The sequence below is a fragment of the Orbicella franksi genome, chromosome 13, assembly GCF_964199315.1.
Source record: "Orbicella franksi chromosome 13, jaOrbFran1.1, whole genome shotgun sequence".
Taxonomy (NCBI): Eukaryota; Metazoa; Cnidaria; class Anthozoa; order Scleractinia; family Merulinidae; genus Orbicella; species Orbicella franksi.
Genome location: NC_138157.1, coordinates 1,326,263 through 1,344,709, shown reverse-complemented (window position 1 = coordinate 1,344,709; position 18,447 = coordinate 1,326,263). Strand labels below are relative to the sequence as shown.

General features: G+C 38.7%; 2 protein-coding genes across 2 annotated transcripts in view; one reads left to right on the top strand and one right to left on the bottom strand.

Moving 5' to 3' along the window:
• Window positions 1–17,988, top strand: part of LOC145465532 (cilia- and flagella-associated protein 418-like) — a 47,634-nt gene extending 29,646 nt beyond the window's left edge. The window contains exon 6 of the mRNA XM_081449313.1: window positions 17,978–17,988. The gene's annotated coding sequence lies outside the window, so the exon portion shown is untranslated. The remainder of the gene's footprint in view (window positions 1–17,977) is intronic.
• On the bottom strand, window positions 734–15,208 carry LOC145465527 (sodium/hydrogen exchanger 8-like). Its single transcript, XM_081449307.1, has 17 exons — window positions 14,996–15,208; window positions 14,697–14,860; window positions 13,604–13,684; window positions 12,911–12,969; window positions 12,067–12,150; window positions 11,347–11,448; window positions 11,181–11,215; window positions 10,252–10,395; window positions 9,814–9,952; window positions 9,573–9,678; window positions 8,922–9,038; window positions 7,983–8,065; window positions 7,157–7,268; window positions 6,345–6,487; window positions 6,027–6,086; window positions 5,758–5,889; window positions 734–5,674 (listed from the first exon to the last, which is right to left on the bottom strand). Exons 1-17 carry the CDS (start codon window positions 15,106–15,108, stop codon window positions 5,567–5,569), a joined length of 1,782 nt encoding a protein of 593 aa, XP_081305433.1. The 5' UTR covers window positions 15,109–15,208; the 3' UTR covers window positions 734–5,566.
• Window positions 17,989–18,447: the final 459 nt, after the last annotated feature.

The window sequence follows — 18,447 nt, the reverse complement described above, 5'->3', positions numbered from 1 at the left end:
TGGATTCTGTGCACGTCAAGATTGGAACGATTGTCGCTGACAGTGCCCTCTAAGAAATGAGTTTCGACACGAGGTAAGTTTTATAAACACATTGCCATTGAAACAGGTTCGTTATTTTTACCAGCTGTGTTCTCATTTAGAGGATATCTGCTTGTCGGATGAGTAACGTCCAAATGTCAAACGCCGTGGGTCATAGTCTGGTTAATGTGAAAATATATTGTAAGTCGTTTTAGATACATGTATTACTTACTGTCAACGGTTGGTTGGGCTCTATTGTTATGTTATTTTTTGTTGGAATTAAAGTTTTTGTAAATTGATTGGAAATAATGCGTTTTGGTCCTACCTAACCAAATTCCTGTGACCAGTGACCAGTGACCGGTGACCAGTGACCAGTGACCAGTGACCAGTGACCAGTGACCAGTGACCAGTGACCAGTGACCAGTGACCAGTTACCAGTTACCAGCTACCAGTCACCAGTTACCAGTTACCAGTTACCAGCCACCAGTTACCAGTTACCAGCCACCAGTTACCAGTTACCTGCTACCAGTTACTAGCTACCAGTATTTTAGACACGCCGTGCTCAGAACATTGCTGAAACATTCGGCTACCGCCTCATGTCACTTTTTTTTACCTTATTTTGACGTCATCTGTGATCTCTGAACCGACGCACGGCAACTTGGGATCTATGTATTTGGTAGCTTGTATAGCCGTCATACCGAGCCAAAATCAGAGACACTTCAAGATTGACGTTTACGAAAAACGGCACAAATTGCCTGTGATTTGTTTTCTTTTAACTTTAAATCAATCCAACATCAAATTGGCAAAAAAATCTACTCAACAGCAAATACAAGTGTAGTGTGTTGTCGAATAGGTTTATTCTGCTTGTTCATACACACCACGTGGATGTGTGTGCTTTTCTACATTTACATAATGTGCTATCCTACTTAAATATGTGTACACAAAATATAATATACAATAGGTGCTAATTCTCACGTGCCAATATGTTACAACAAGTACAATGTACAGTTAGATAGAGACGAACGCTACGAGCCTCAAAGTTCCAACTGATTCTCACTAAAAACAAACCTGAATTGTATCTTTATTTAGTTAATTATACCTAAAACGTTAGTTCCTTGTAATGTTAGTGGGGTTTGGTAAAAGTGAACTACTTAAGCCGACTCTCTTTTACTTTATCGATCGTGACTCTAATTTGAAAGCGTTTCATGGCGACCGTGATATCTGGTCGTTTCAATGCAAATCGAAGTCGAATCGATACACATATAAAGTCGATTCGATACACATCATTCTAAAGTCAATTCAATACAAACTTCCACTGTTTCGTAGCAAAAGTAAACTAGAAGAAATATTCCATATTCAACGAAAGTGTGTTAGGGTGCGTTCCTTTGTTCCTTTGGGGTGATCTGGATCAGGCTCAGATCATGGTGCATCAAAGGAACCTATGAATCCACTCTGGTCATGGATTCATCAGTTCCTTTGATGCACCATGATCCGGAGCCGGTGACCCTGGATCACTGATCCTGATCCAGATCACCCCAAAGGAAAGCACCTTAATCTTCGCATCACATCCGACAGCAATCGAAGTAATTTATTATCCAGTTTCCCGCGGACAAATAACAAAAAACTTTATAGGCATTGTGAAGACATTGCTTTTAAAGGTCATAACTTTTAAAGATGTGGTGGTGGCTCCTAAAGACCCGTTTTTGGCCTGTATCGTGCAATCTCAAACGTAATGCAATGTTGACGTGATGACAGGAAGTCGACTGAGGTCAATGTCGACTTGGGAAGCTGTTGGGTCGTCAAGGTAGGAGCACGCCTTAACGAACTTTCTTGCACTGCGGTCTCCAGAGTTAAACTCATCCGATAAGGCGAAGACCCTTGTCTGGAGGTCCCGGAACTTCTTCCACTAAATACGCCGTAACTATTTCACAAACGAGCCTGACTGAAGCGAAGTCAAACCATAGTCAACTATGGTCAAACGAACCTCAAGGAGGAACAAACCGATCAGGAGGTACAGCGAAAGCTGCGACTTGCGGGATGCGCGGCGATTCAGCCCAAGGTTAGCCTGCGAACGCAGACGTATTTCTGGCTGTCAACTGGTTGCGGTAATACTTCTGCGTTCGCAGACAAGCCCAAGGTAGTCTGTGAGCAGCCTCTCATGCGCTGCGGCAGGAGCAAACTCGCGAGAGATGCGTCAGCGAGTTATGCGAGCTGGTGAGGGGCCTGGCACGAGATTCTCACCAGCTCGCTTCGCTCGCTGACCCATCTCTAGCGACGCAACGCATGAGAGCCTGCTCGAAGGCCAGCCCTCTATGTCGTTGACTTCATGAAGACAGTCCACGATGACGGTGGCCATGTTCCGCTCGTGATCCCGGTTCTGCCGACGTACTGCATGAAGTCCTGAATCTTTGGTGACTCTGCAATTCCCTCTAGGCGTGCGTACATGCCTGGAATTTCCTCTGCTGGCAGGAACGGCAAGACCATGACCTTCCGGACGATGGCATACGTTCCCTGGTCGTTAGTGTAATCACATCGAAGTCTAGCCTGCAAGAAGACTCTTCGCGTGGCAATTCCTAATTCTTGAACCTTTACAATTAATATATTTTAATTAATTAAGAGGATTAAGTATTATTATTATTAGTGTTATTATATAGGCAAGGACTTATTTTGGGTTATAACTCCACTTTTTTGAGCTTCAACATAGTGGTCAAGCTGTTGTTTACTTTAATGGATTTCAACTGGTCGATATGATCAACAACAAAGGATTAACAGACTATGCCCTATTTGTGAATCTAATCAAACTGAAGACGAATCTCAATCTCTTACGTATTGCAGGTGTGTTGCATTAAAATACTCTACTCTAAGAGATGAATTTTATAGAAAAATAGAAACTATCGTTCGAAATTTTAAACAATCTCTAAAAACAGTAACGACATCGTGAACACTAGATGTTCCTGATAGCCGTTACTGCTTTAGTTTTAGTTTACAAACAAAGGTTTTGCAACACTGTGCCGTATGTAGTTAAGGTCATGTAAATAAAGCTAGTTGTTGTTGTTGTGCCATTAAGTGAGTAATCCGTCATCAACCTAAGTTATAACTGTATATAGTTACCGCGTCAACAATGGCCTGGTTGGAAGATATCCTATCCTGCCCTCGCCTTAGCATGGGAGGTAATTAGTGCCGTCATTCAGTTCCTCCACTTGTGCCTGGTGGTTATGGACATAGTTGCCGCATTGGAACTGATCACCGCGCTGCCAAACTGCGGCCCGACAAGGGTTGACTTAGTAACAGTTCTTTATTGTCGATTAATGAACTTTGTAGTTATGAAGGTTGACCTGGTCTCGTTTGCGGAGGCTTTCAGCGAATCGATTTTAGATGTGTATCAAAACGAACGTAAACCTGGCGACTCGAAGCAAAAACCCACCATCGGCGTGACAGACATCAAAATTTACACCATTATAGTTTGAGAAGTTAGTTGCCGGCCAAACACATGGGGACGTGTTGCGGGACGTGTAGCGGGACCACCCCCTTCGTTTGTGCATAGGACGCATGTTGGAGGCACAGTACGCAAGTTGATGCACACGGGACCTGCACAGCAAGCGGGTCTTGGTTTATTTCTAGCACACAATGCGACATTGAAAATTACAGTCATTTTTGTCCATGCTTCAAGAAGCATGAATTCAAACCAGCTGAATTTCATGCAACATGTTGCAGGGGCAAAATTTTTCCCCGCAACAGACCTTGTTCGCTAAAATGGTCATGCCAGGAAAACTGTGTGCAGACCTTTAGTCAAGCTACTCTAAACGAAACATTAAGCTAACTTTATAACATTACAATTTACAAAGTTCTAACAAATAAATATAAAACAAGTGCATTGACGAGTTTTATAAAGGATAACACAAACCTTTATGTACATATATAACAAACCTAATTTAGCGTTAAAACTTTCAATAACGCGGAGTGAGAGTGTAAGTAAATTTCCAAGAAAAGACATCATCGCCAGGGAAAAAAGAACGTAATAACTATTGTATGTACAATTCAACCTTAAAATGGCGCTTAAATAATATTTTTATCTTTTTTTTAGACATGGTTGTTAAAATTTTGAGAAACAACACAACGTTTTTTAAAAACATGTTTCAACAAAATCTTGTCATCTTCAGTTTAAATTACAAAGTACAGAGTTGAATATATAGTGTACGCAAAATGCTAATTGACTATAAGAACAAAAGGAAACATGATAATGAAACATGTTTTTAACAAAAGTTGTGTTGTTTCTCAAAATTTTAATATGTCTGCTACTATCCAGACCTTTAGACATGGTTGTCTTAGGAAATAATAGAGAAAGGAGTTTCAATCCTTATTCTTCTGGGCCCGGATATTCAAAACTCGATTAAGCTAACCCTGGATTAACAAGAATTTTGATTTTAGTTTTGTAACTTTTCGGTGACGTTTTCTGTTTATAATGTTTGTCCTTCAGTTTTGAGCTTCACTAAGCTCAAAATACACAAAACGTTACCAGTAAAAAACATTTTTATACAAGAAAAATTAATACTTCGGTTAACTTTTAATCCTGGGTTAGCGTTAACCGGCTTTCCAGCAACCCGGCCCTGCACTGACAGGCCCTTTCTTTACTGGATCAGCTAATGAACCAGCCATTAGCGATAATTTAGTTCTGAAATAGCTTCACTTTCCTTCACGATAAATAACAGCCATGTTGACTATTTTAAGTTACGTAAAACCATGTTTCTAAAGCCTTGTTTTCACTAGCGAAATAGCGGCAACGTCTGGCATTTTCCGCCGGTACGAACAACACAACGTAACAACAAAGCAGGAATGTAATGACATAAGCATAACATAAAAGAAAAGTCAAGTCAACTTCACGTTACCGCGCCAAGGAAAAACATGAGGAAAACCTGATCTGTTTTTTATACTGCTTCACCTGTCATTATTGCACTAGTGTGAACCAGGCTTATAAAATGATCAAAATGCACTCCCTGGCCAACAGATAGATTCTGATATATTAAAACTCTACTGATAGCAAAACCTACAAACTTGATGTAGGCTGTGAAAATTCTATTCAATTTTTCTCTCTTATTGGGCTCAATTGTGAAAGTATTGTGGGTTCGCTATCTTAACATGGCGCGGAGCACAATCCTGTCCTGTGAGAATGGTTTTTACCAGATTTACCGGCCACAGCTTAGTACGCCACTTAGCCAGCCTGGCAAACTAAGTCACGTCTGCCATAAACTGGCCGAAAAATCTACCAAATATTGAGTTTGTTTACTTCGAAATGGCTCACTAAATGATTACAGCAATAAAACAGGAACGCTGTCAGCTGTAAGGCTAAGGTTTGTGCTTCAAGTTGTGCCCAACCATTTACCAGCGTCACCTTCACACGAGAATTTTCCAATTCTCTTTTGAGACACTACGTGTTCTTTTCCAAGGGAAACCCTCAAAAAAGTCGAAGGTGACTCTTTGGAATTCGCGCCTTTCTCAAGTCTATGACCAAAGACTTTACAAGGACAAACGTCTCCTCATTCTTCTGTTCTTACAGTCTGCTCTCTGCCTCGTCGTCCTCAGAGGCCAGGTCGCTGTGTACCTCGCTGTATAACTGACTTGTTAGCCGCTGCATCTCTTCGTGCGCATCGCGGACCTCCTGAAAGAACAGGGACAAACCCATTGTAAGTTCAGAAGCAATCTGATGCAAGAACTAAACAGCACTGCAATCGCCTCACGCACCTTTCTTGTGAACTTTCTAGTAAAGAATGGAATAAAATATTTAGCGTCGAGCCGTGTAAAGCCTTTGAGTGCTTTTCTGCTGCTTATTCTCCACTCATCATCTGTTAGTTGATCAGCATCTACTGCTTTACCCTGTCAATCAACAACATCACCGGGTTACTTAATTTCAAATCCAAAACAGCCTGCTTTTTGTCTTTCATAACACTGTAGAAACGATGAAACAAACGTACTGACTGCATTACTGTTTAATGAGATTGTTGATAACACACCTCTGTTTGTGTTTTACTGAGTGTTAAACCTTTTTCCAACCCTTGATCGGCCTTTAGCAACTGCAAAAGTAGATAAAAAAAAAGGTAAAATAAAAAAAGTCCGTATTTTTAATCAGCTCAGCACCAACAATGCACCATTTCCATACTACTGGGGTATATCAGCCATATTAGTCATATTGACATTGACAAGCCCAGTAAAAAGCATAGATACTGTCAGAAATTCCTCCAAACAATTTAAGAAAAACACTACTTCCGACACTACTTGATCTAGCTACGAACAAACGTTAAAACACGACCAGCATCTAAAACTCTACACACCTTTAATAAGGGAAGAGTTGATCCTCCTAAACAGAGAATTGTGAACATAATAATAATGAGTGTAGATGTGATAAGAACATGGCGCTTTTCATCATCCAACTGGAGGTGAAGAACAAGAGCAAACGCCACAGCACCACGCAAACCTAGAAATATATTAACACAACAAATTACTGAATATAATGTACAGTTACATTGCTTATGTTCTTCTGTGATCTGCAAACTTCGTGGAAACACTTCCATCTAATAATAATAATAATAATAATGATAACAACAACAACAACAATAACAATAACATTAACAACAACAACAATAACAATAACAACAATAACATTAACAACAACAACGACAACAACAACAATAACAATAACAATAATAATAATAATAATAATAATAATAATAGTGTAAAATAACGCAAGTATTCAGTAATGGTCTCTGAGACAGGAGAAAGAGAGAGATGAACCAAAGTAAGCCTTCTTGTCATTTTCATGTAGTGCCTAATAAATGAAATGATACAACCATAAGGTGCATCTGTTCAAAATATAGTAATTAAAGGCCCTTTAAAATAACTAAATGACAGATTTCCCTAACCTTTTATACACCTCAACTTGTGAAATCCCAACCCTTTGATACACCTGAAGCCTGAAAAAGGTACACCTTTTGGCGGAGCCCCCCCCCCCCCCCCTGTGAAGGCCATTATAGGTAGTGCCCCTCCTCCCCCGGGATGTAATATGAGTTGTTTTACTTTAACAACTGGTTAATGGAGGGAACAAACCTCCAGGTTTGGTTTTATACGTCAAACAGTTCAAACATACCACTAAACCACATGATAAATTGTGTCTTCCTTGGAATTCTGACATCTCTAAACTGATTTACAAGAGAGGACAGCGGGAAAATGTTCACTGCTCGTCCACTTAAACAAAGAATCTAAAGATTAAGAGGACACATAAAGAAGTTCAGTTTGTATTTCTAAGGAGCTGGTCATCAAGACTTCGCAAAAATGCGATGATGATGCAAAGTAGAAATAATAGTTAATAACATCTCATCTCTCTGCAAAGAAGTGTAATTGACTATGTAATCACATGAACCACTCTTGTGTTGTCAAGTACAAATAGTTATAGACTGTGAAATAAAAGTCAGTCTGGAATCTCTGTGCATTATGCAACTCGAATGGTATGGGTTTGATCCCTGGTCAGAAATTGCTGTGTCAAGCTCTTGGGGAGGTGAGTTTAATCTGACAGTGCCTCCCTCCACCTAAGTAAAAAATTATTGGTACAAGCAAATGAAATGCTGTGGTAACCCCTGTGGAAACCTAGCATGCCATCTAGGGAGGAGTAGAAATACTCCTTGTGGTTTCATGCTATGAAAGCCATTAGACTTGTAGACTTGAATGCAGAGTTTTAGCCCTGCCAAACTCTCCCTTATTACAACTGTAAAGGAAAATACTTCCCTAAGTCCAAAACATGACAATTTCTACAAAGGAAACATTTTGGTTGTGAATTCAGTGAATTCCTAAGAGTGAACTAAAACTAAGTTATTTTAAGTCTTCTCTATTACTTAAAAAGTGAAATAAAATTCAAAGAACAAAGTAAATGTAATAACTGCATTATAAACAACAAGTAGACATACTATGTTACTTACTATAGTCCATATGACAAATGCTGGTCTAAACTGATGTTTGAAGCTAAAAATTGCCATTCCTAGATAAGCAAATACACATGTCTCTGAAATAAAAAGGAGCACAAATAGTCAGTAATAGCAAAACCTATCACACTAAATTGTTTCTGAGCCAAAGCACCAAGTGACTAAAAATATAGCCACTCTCCTGGATGTAAGAACAGTTGATCACTAGTTAACCCCCCTTGTCACCACAAAAAAATTGTAAGACTGCCCTGCCACAATTCCAGGAAGCCTGTTAGTGAACATAGGCCTATTGGGAACCTATCATATACCTATGATGCTTCATAAGAAATAATGCGCTGCCAGCTGTCTTTCTCCAAAACACAACAAAAAAACTAGGCAGCATATCTAACAGCTAATGAGTGGCAAAGAGTTGCCCTGAGCTGCATCTAGAGCTACTTTTACGCCTCTTTCAAAAATTCCCTTGTCCATAATAATCTGATGATGCACACTAAAGCATGAGTAATGTGCCCACAGGGAATCATGGTTGTTGTATTCATCATCTTGGACTGGATATTTGCTTTAGTGAATACAACTAGTATGATTCCTTGCGAGTGCATCTCATAGAGGAAACTGACTGTTGTTAAATATCCTAAAAACTGTACATCTACAGGGCTACAAAAAAACTTGAATTCCAGCTTGCCCTTGGGACGAGTAACTCTCAAATTTTACTTGCTCCGGGCAAGCCATAGTTTGCTCTTTTAATGACATAGTTGACAGATGACTTACCTGATCCCTTGCCCATCGGGCAAGTGAGAATGAAAAGTTGCCCAAAATGCCCAGAATGAAAATCTACTTGTCCTGGACAACTGGACAGCACTTTTGTCGAGCCTTGAGCAGTCGTCAAGAACAAAGTGACTTTTTGAGGTTTAGAAAAGAAGTGAAATAACATGTATATACCTGCCATGAAGGCTGTTGTGCGGAAAATCTGTTGCACTGTAATCTGTGTCATGGGAGACAAATTAAAATGGGTGTAGTGTGACATGACAATGCCACAGAACAAAATAGCCATAATGCCTGCAGTTGAACAAAAAGAAAAAAAGGTAAGATTACATGAAGGTGAAGTGAGATAAAGCTTGATGAAAATCCACTGCAGGCATGTGAATAAATTGTTGCTTCATAATAAATCAAATTGAAGTGCGATGCACCATTATAGCTAAGGATGAAGCCAAGATATGCCTTACACACACAAGGGTCACACAATGCAGCAAATGTGACAATTACTAAATTTTTCTAGAGATTTTCATGGTGATCTTTCAGCTGTTGCATCACAAGTAACTTGAAAGACAACCTGCTTGCTTGTGCACATGGACAAAAGTTGAGATCTATTATTCCATACAAGTCAGGTTTTTGTTCATTTCTCTGACTAATACTTTATCGATAATCTCTACCACAAGGCAGAGAAAGGTTAAGCAAAGTACTCCTATACATTAAGATTTGCTATCCTTATCAACGACAAATGCAAGTGAACGCAAGTAAACCTGTGACATGTAGCTATAGACATGGAAGGCAAATTCCCAACACCTGGTCATCTTAAGCAGTTGAGCTTACCTGATAGTTTAAGACCTTCTGCTAAGCCATAAGGTGCATAAGAGAATATCAGCATGGTACCAAGTTCTAAAGATGGAGTGCTGCGTAAATCAACATGCTTCAAAAGGTGACATCGTCAAGGAAATAATCTGACTATAACCTCGCTAAATGATCAGGATGTTCTTTACTTTAAATCAATTAAGATAAAAACAATCAAAGGCAACTTCAACTTTGCTAAGGTGAGGTTAGTTTTGAAGGATATCAAAGCACTTATCAGCGCAAACAATATTCCAATGCCTGCTGATCCACAGAACATGACTAGAAAATTCCCCACAGCTGAAAAGAAGGTCTCAAAAGAACTGCTCTCTGCATATTTTGCAGCCCCCATTTCAAGAATGGTACTGCAAAAGAGAAATCATTGATAACAAAGTTAGAGTGCCATACGGTGGTGGTGGTGGCGACTTTAAAATATATAAACAATGATTCTCACAACATGAAAGTTATGTAATAGATAATATTCTTATTCTGAGGATTAAAATGCAACTACCTTGCAATGAAAACTATAACTGTGGATAATTATCATACAACATGTTTTCACATCATTTGCATTTGAAAGATTATTCCAAGCAAGCCTCCATTGCACGATTGTTTCAGTTTAATCATGAGATTATGAATATATGACCTATTACCACAAGCTTACTTGGTCATGACAATAGAGACTGCATCATTAAGAATACTCTCGCCAAACACCAACATGTTTAATGTTGGATCAACATCCAAGGCATGGAAGATGGCCAGTGTTGCTACAGGATCTACAGCTGAGATCAGTGATCCAAATGCAAAGCTGAAAATAAAAATCAGAGAGATTCAGTAATTCGCTCACATGCTGTATGAATATCTTCAGTTTATGACTATATCATATAAGTTTGTTTTTGACAAAGCACAACATTATTATATGATTCAGTGGAAGAGAGCATCAACATGGAACTTTGGAAAATGAAGTTAATTTTCTGCTGTCATTAATTTTCCCAGTCACTTTTTTGCATGCCCTAATTTTGCATCTTATTACTAATGTGATGCTCACCAAAATTAAGTCCCAAAAACATATAAAGTAACAGTAACTAAAGATACTTATTTCTGTGGTGATATTTTATTGCTGTACTCATTTCAGGGTAAAAATAAAATCATTTTTCCAACTTGCCAGGGAGAAAGCTATTACTAAGATGCACATGTACCAACCTGAAATTCATTTTTACTAGCCCCAAAAAGTCTTCCCATTAGCAAAATTACTCAGTTAAACGCTAAAGTTAAAACAACAATTTGATCTGATCTGATTTGATCTCCAATCAATACTTCCATAATACGAAATTCCTCACATTTTACACCAATACACTTCTTTTGCCAATCAGGCAAGTGAAGAATAGAACCCACTGGTCTTACTGCAACATCCCTAAGTTATCACACACAACATTGTTTGAATGCTTCATTTGATTTTTAGGACTCTGGTACATTGAGAAAATATGACTTGATGCATTGTGGCATCACTCCTTTAACTGAGCACAAATATGTGACTTTGTACATTACAGGTACATGTAAAGTAATATTGAAGCACTTCTGAGCAAAGCCTACCTCTCTCTTAAATCAAGTTGAAATGCAACACCACCCTAAAAAGGTAGAAAAAGTTCAAATTGCTTTGATATCAACACTGTGAGATGATATTTTCTTAATGCTGTCTGTTACTTGCTAGATATCTTATTTTAAAATCTACATGTAGTGAATTTAAACTGTTAGTTACCTTCCCCAATAAATAGATACCACCTCCAATGACAATTGCAGACACAGCTGTTCCAAATATGGCAAAAACTATAATAGAGCCTATATTTGCAAAGAAATTTCCCTAAAGAAAGAGAAAAGCACTCATGAGAATTTACCACATACACGCCAGGCAATACTGTAAAACAGTAAATTATTCAATTCTGATAAGACCCCTTTCCAATAAAAATACCCCCAAAATCTTAGATGCAAACAAAAGTCCTTCCAATACCAGACCCCTGAAAATAAAACAAAAGCTTACTGGTGTATTTATATGTAGCAAAGTTATCAGTTTCTAAGGAAACTGTTTGGCTGTGTCAGCAGGCAAGTCAAACACTTAAGCTATTTGTCAAGAGATAATGCTCAAAAAGTCAGCTTCACAAACTCACTATGTACAGCAATTCATTTTTTGCAAATTCAAGTTGACAAATAAGTAAGTATTTACCCTGTAAAACAAAGTTGTTAGTAAACTTATTTTGATTATATAAGCTTGCGTTAACAGAACTCTTTTTAGTATTGATGTAAATCACAGTAATGGTGATACAACACAGAACATATGACATTCTTATGTTTGGGTTTGGGTATTCTAATGGTATACAGTGTATATTCAACCATTTTGCTGGGTAAGTCCACCCTGTATAATTAATAATAGTAATTTTTATACTTGGTAAATTATTTATTCTTCAACAAGTTACAATCTCACCTTATGAAGTGAATAACCAGATTCAAAAATTATTGGTGGCAGCAAAATTAGAAAAAATGCAGTAGGATTAAAGTGTTCCTCTTTCTGTAAGGAAAGAAACAAGAAAAAAATAACTCAAGCAACTGAGGGATTGGTGTCTTAACCTCTCAAAGAAGATTAGCCCCCATTTATTTCCCAATAAATTAATAACTACATGTAATTACCCAAAAACTGTAGACTAAATTGAAACTTTAAGGTAACAATGTGGAGGAAAGTAGAAAATGTCATAATCTTCATATTAAATTATGAACAAAATGCTCTAAGCAACATCTTAATTAAGATCTCTGGAACTGAAGGCCATCTAGCCTTTGAGAATTTAACATGTTGATGTTTAATCTCTTCTACATGTATTAACAGGGGTTTCAAAATGTTTTGAAGTACGCAACTGCAGATGAAAGAGTAAGTGGCTATGACAAGTTTGGGGCTGCAAGGCCCCTCATCCTATAATGAGAAGGGCACAAAATACAGCTGATGCTTTGAGCTTTCTTTTTAACAAGCTTGCTATTGCAAAAAAAAATATTGCTGCAAAATTGAGTGTGATGTTACTCTGCCATATTAAAGATTTATTGGTAAGACACAAAGCTGAGCTTGTTTGTTGCAACCTGATTACTATAACCAGAGTAGCTGGCGACATATACTCAAGTAGGCGGCGGAACTTTGGCAGTTGCTGGCTTGTTTTGAAAACACTGTATTAGACAACACAACATAATACTACAGTACCAAGTTCTTGCTACCATTTTTTCAAGCTGTTCTTTTAACATGTAAGTGACTCACAACATGTTGCAAGAATAACATTAATACAAACCCGCCAGTCTCCAAGAGCAAAATGGCTTAAAGCTTTTATAACCATACCAACCAATGCACCTGAAATAAATTGAGGGCTTTAAGAAACCATACTTTCCTTGAATAAATGTACGACCCACAATCCACTTTGCCTATACAGTAGAGTTCACTATTTGGTTAAACTAGCTTACATCTTGCCATGAGGTCCTACAACTGCCGAATGCAATATATAGCATTTAAACACAGTGTAAGCCTGAGTAGCAAGGCTGAGATGGTCATCCAGTCAACCATTCTTCATCCAATGTATTAATAACTAATTGCACAACAATTTGCATGCATGCACACAATGGCATCAGCACTTCAAGTCAAAAGGATTGAGTTTTTACTTCGAAGGTGCACAACTAGTATACCACATTCGTTATCATTTATAAAACACAGATATCAATGTAATGCTTAGTTGTGTATAAAAATGCTATTCAAAGACTGAGTTGTAGTTGATTTTTTATAATGTCTGGTTGAAATCCAAGCACAGTGTTAGGTAATAATTTGCATTTTACTTATTAATTCATACACGAAAAAAATATAACACAGGATTTTGAATATTCAAGCCATGCTATGACAGAAGTCGTTACAAAATGACACATCTTAAATTAATGGTCATGATGTTTACTGGTTAGGTTACAAAATGACGTTCATCAAAGGTACAGAAACTTACCCAAAAATACCACGGCAACACTTTCGGGAAGGTAGTGAAATTTTGTCTTCAGCAAGAAATGGATTAGTAGAATGCAAAGGGCTGTAAAGGAAACAAAATGCAGGTCATCAATGGAGAAAAAGATTTGCTACACTTAAAAAGCCATGCTTTTTTCCCATGTAAACTATGATCTTTGAAACAAGACACTAAAGATGTTTCATACAAAAAATAGAAACACACTTAAGGATGGCATATGAGGGCATGGGGAGAACTGCAATTTTTTTGTGCATTTACTTTGAAGGATTGGACAAGCATAACACACCAATGTGAATACCTTAAGGCTTGGTTGTTTTCATGAAATTCAGACAAGTAAATTTCAACCACCCAGCCTCAGTTTAAGAATTCAAATTGTAAATTTCATAATGTACAAAATCTGTATGCAGCAAGATGAAAAAAATTATACCCATGTAAAAACAACACAGAGGTGCAAGAGGTACAGGAAAATTTTGTGCAAATTATAGAGTTTGGGGGAGAGTTTTGAGCATGTGAAACATGTAACCTAATCATGTTTAAGACCTATATCTCTCCAAAAAAACAAAACAGTTTGGTAACTCACGTTAGGCTCACATTATTCTTATGTGAACAAATAGGGTAACAAGTCAGAATAAGAGGGTTGATATGTATGATCACTAACCAGTGATCATACCAATGCGAGGAATGACTTAGTCACCTGTTACCAGCCTGAACATCACAAAAGATAAAATATGGTTCTACTTGTGAACAAAGGATTATTCCTTACATAAAATATTTTGCAAAACGTATATATTCGATTTCCGGATTCTTCCTCTTCATCCTCGTTTTATTCTTATTATCAAATTAACATTGCAATTCATTGCTAGGAACTTTCGAGCAGGGAAGCATTCAATATTTGCTAAATAAACATCCACACGTCGGTGAATTAAAACACCTTTGAATATTAGGCACCTCGATTAACAGTATTTAAATTGGATTCTTGCAAAATCATCCAGTGACTTGAGTGTAAACTTATATATTTTCATGTACAAATTAAGTCACAAATAACTCAAAGAAGTCTTAAAAACATTTAATATCATACCTACGACAAGAAGAATAAAAAATATCGTCATCGAGCTGTGTTGTTCCACTTCTGGTGGCTCAGGAACTTCCTCTGCTGGTGCGACTGTAGTTGTCGGAAGCTGTGTCGTAACTGGCGAAGGAGTTGTACCATTTACCATTGCTGGCTCCGTTGTATTTCTCGTGCTTAAAATCGATATAAACAGTTAATTGTTGACAAATGCTCCTACAATTTAAATGCTTAAAAGGAATAACTGACCCGTGTAAACACAACTGGGAACTGGTATTTTCCTGAGGTTATAACTAACCCTAGCTACTCACCCAGAAGAACTGTTTGTCGCTGGATTCGCTGCAAGATTGTCGCTCCCACACAACGAACCGTTGACAATGACAACTAGAAGAAAGAGCAAGGTTCTCCATGACGGAACCTTCATGACAAAAAGAAAGTGGTCGCCTCCTAATGCCAAAATGATTTTTCATGGATCAGAGAGAACGTCACTAGGTCCGTAAAATTTGTTCTTGCGCGCGCATACTTTTCGACTACATGCTAACAGGCTCAAAGTGTCAGCTTCCAGGCCCGCAGCAGCCCTGCGCCAAAGCAAATCCTTGATCTACGTGGCAGGGTAGTCTTGAGGTAAATCCGAACATTCTAATTGGTTCTTTCTTGGTCGGCATTTTGCCACAGGGACTGTTTCCATGTCTAAAGCTTTGTATTTTATGTTTTCGAAAACCGACAAATCCAATAAACATGCATGGCGCAAGTGTCCATTTGACCCGTTTTACGGCTAACAGTTTTTTTTAATAACCCTATTGTATATTGATAGCCTCTTCAGAAAATCCTGTCGTTATTTTCTTTATAAAATCACCCCGTTTACTTTTTGATTGAGAAAATTACTCCATCGTGATTGGCTGAGAGCAGGCCAATATATCAATAATTTTTTATTTGCACTGAAGTGTTATTTTCTTAGTCTGTGAATCTGTGAATCACTCACTCGTCCTCATCGTCCCGGCTGGGACGTAAGGTCATGAAATATTCAGTTGCATCTGTAGTCATGGTTTCTGTAGCAAGGAAGTTTTTCCATCTTAGAGCTGCTGACCCAGCGCACAACCTCAACCGTACTTGGTGGTGTTAGAAGTGATGGTAGAGAGCTTCCCCGGCTTTGGCTGCTTGAATGCTAGAATATCGTCTCTGTCTTGGCCGTTGTGGAACACATTTCCACCATCCACCCGCACCATCCGCCCGCAGCCTGCAGCCCCATACAGTTTTTTGTCAGGGTTCCTCCCTGCCCATGTCTCCACGACTAGGAGAAGCCGATACTGGGCGCCGGGGCATGTCCAGGATGACCTGCACACCATAGCTCTGGGTCCCATCCAGTGTAGTTTGGCACCACATGGTTGCCAGTTTACCAGGGGGTACCGCGTGAAGGTACTGCACCAGTTTTGGCGATGTTAACGTTAATATCACCCTGCAGTACGCCATTGCTGACCTCAATCCGTGAATGTGAATTGTTAACTACTTGCATAAATCACTGAACACGACGTCGCCTTATTTTTTGACGGTAACTGGGTCAGTAACTCATACAATCAGGAGCCATAATCAATTATGGCTCGTGATACAATACAATACAAATACAATACAATACAAATACAATACAATACAATACAATACAATACAATACAATACAATACAATACAATACAATACAATACAAAATTTATTAGCACTCCCCATGCTGGCTTTTCAGTACTCATCACGTTAACATAAGAATTTTTCAACATGACTATGACCATAAACGTTGTGGCCATTGTAGCTGGTACGAATGAAAGCAAAGGCTTGTCTCCACAAAATATTGCTGCCAATCAATCACGCAATGAAGTTAAAAAAGTAAAAGAGTAAATAATAAATAATACGATAAGCAATTAAGAACGCGATTAAACTGATCATTCAAGCAAGCAATGTATTATGGCAATCCAACTATAACAAGTCAAAATGCCTGGTGAGATTGCTGAATAAAAACGCATGCAGTCTTACAAACAATATTGAATTTTTAGTTGTTCAGTTGTGTTCAATTGACACGCAACGCCATATAAAAAACTGTAAGTATCATTTCATCCTACTCGCGGCAGAAGTCAGTTGCCACCAGTGAATTGTTTCAGGTCACAGACGGAAATTTTCAGAATTTATTTCACTCGATTTCCAGCTTCGGGCCACAAAAACTCGCTCCGGCGAAACTTCAAGTTGATAAACACCTCATTGTTTTAGTTGCCCGACGACACAATCTAATAGTTTCTTTATAGCCAAGCGTCGAGCCTGAACCTGCGTGCGGACCGACCTCGTTCCCAGGCTCTCTCTCCTCTGCCTTCCTCGTTGCTGTTTGCGGCTGGTCACGTGACCACCCAGAATCTGGGTGGTAAAAAAATCTGTTGGGCAGGAGGGGTTGATTGTTGCTGTGACAAACTTTGTAGGTTTCAAAACCTCGAGCAGTCGCTAAAAACTACCAGCTTTATTGGGATTCGGATTTGAATTTTGCCGATGAAGAATGCCATATTATTTCTGCCGTCTCCAAAATATAGAAGACTTTCGTTCACAAAGAAATTCGGCAGCCAAATGGAGCACAAACTTTTCAACGGTTAGCACATGTAAAACGTCATGTACCGAATGGAAGTGAAACCAGTGGATCAGTCTCTTGAATCTTTGAATTCGGAGACAATTTATTTCCTTTTTTGTGCGGTATATTTTATGTTGAAAAGTATTTCCGTCACACGGCCGATTGGCCGAGTATTTTGACTTGCATTTGATTTACAGCAGTGCAAAATGATCTACAGTTTTGTTGACATAAACCCGTGCTTATATTTAAACTGCATCAGGTTTATGTAAGTTTATATTTAGACAGATGCTTGGCATAGTCAAGAATTATATTTTGCAAAGTAAACTAGTAGATAAAACACCGCTTTATATAGCGAACAATGTGCCGTGAGGTTAATTCAGACGACATGAAACAACGAAACACTTTTACTTCTTGAATACGACTGGTGGAATTGAAATCATCAGAGTGATACTTCAATGCGGTGGATATACATAAATATATTTCGTTTGAGCTTTGTGAAGCGTAAAACAGGACTGGAGAATTTCAAAGTTAAGGTGTATTTGCCCGTGTGTGGTTAATTTAGCCATCTTTCGCTTCAGTTGAGATCGACAAAAATGATTCGTTGACGCTACCCTAGTGGAAAAGTTTGTTTCACAGGTGGTCACGTGACCAGGCGAAACCAAGGGTCTTTCTTCAAACGAACGAGGGAGGAAGAGGAGAGAGAGCCTGGAAACGAAGTTGCGGCGGACCTGTAAAGTAAAAAGTAGATGTCTGAACGAAAATAGTAGATGTCTGCAAGTAAATATTAGATGTCTGCAAGTAAATATTAGCATAGATGTCTGCGTGCGGACCTGAAAGTAAATAGTAGATGTCTGCACGCACATTGGCTCCGACCCGTCTCTCCAGAAGTCAAATCACGACAGACCTCGACCCGTCTCACCCGAAGTCACATCACTAGATTCCTAGAGAGCAAAATAACAACGGAGAGAGAGAGAGAGAGAGAGAGAGAGAGAGAGAGAGAGAGAGAGAGAGAGAGAGAGAGAGAGAGAGAGAGAACAGAAACGGTTGAAATCGTGGCTAGAGTCGGAGAAAATTAGGAAATGGGCTAAATTCAATTACAATGCCCGACAACATATTTGCGTCTTATTGAAAGAGAATAGTTCTTGTAGGCTCGATTACCAGCCGC

What these genes read in the sequence shown, in the direction of transcription:
- LOC145465527 (XM_081449307.1), bottom strand. Translation starts at nt 15,108, where the DNA reads ATGAAGGTTCCGTCATGGAGAACCTTGCTCTTTCTTCTAGTTGTCATT. An exon ending in GCGACAAACAGTTCTTCTGG is followed by an intron (nt 14,861 to 14,995) that starts GTGAGTAGCTAG and finishes ATCGATTTTAAG; the next exon opens with CACGAGAAATACAACGGAGC. An exon ending in TCAGTAAAACACAAACAGAG is followed by an intron (nt 5,890 to 6,026) that starts GTGTGTTATCAA and finishes GTTGATTGACAG; the next exon opens with GGTAAAGCAGTAGATGCTGA.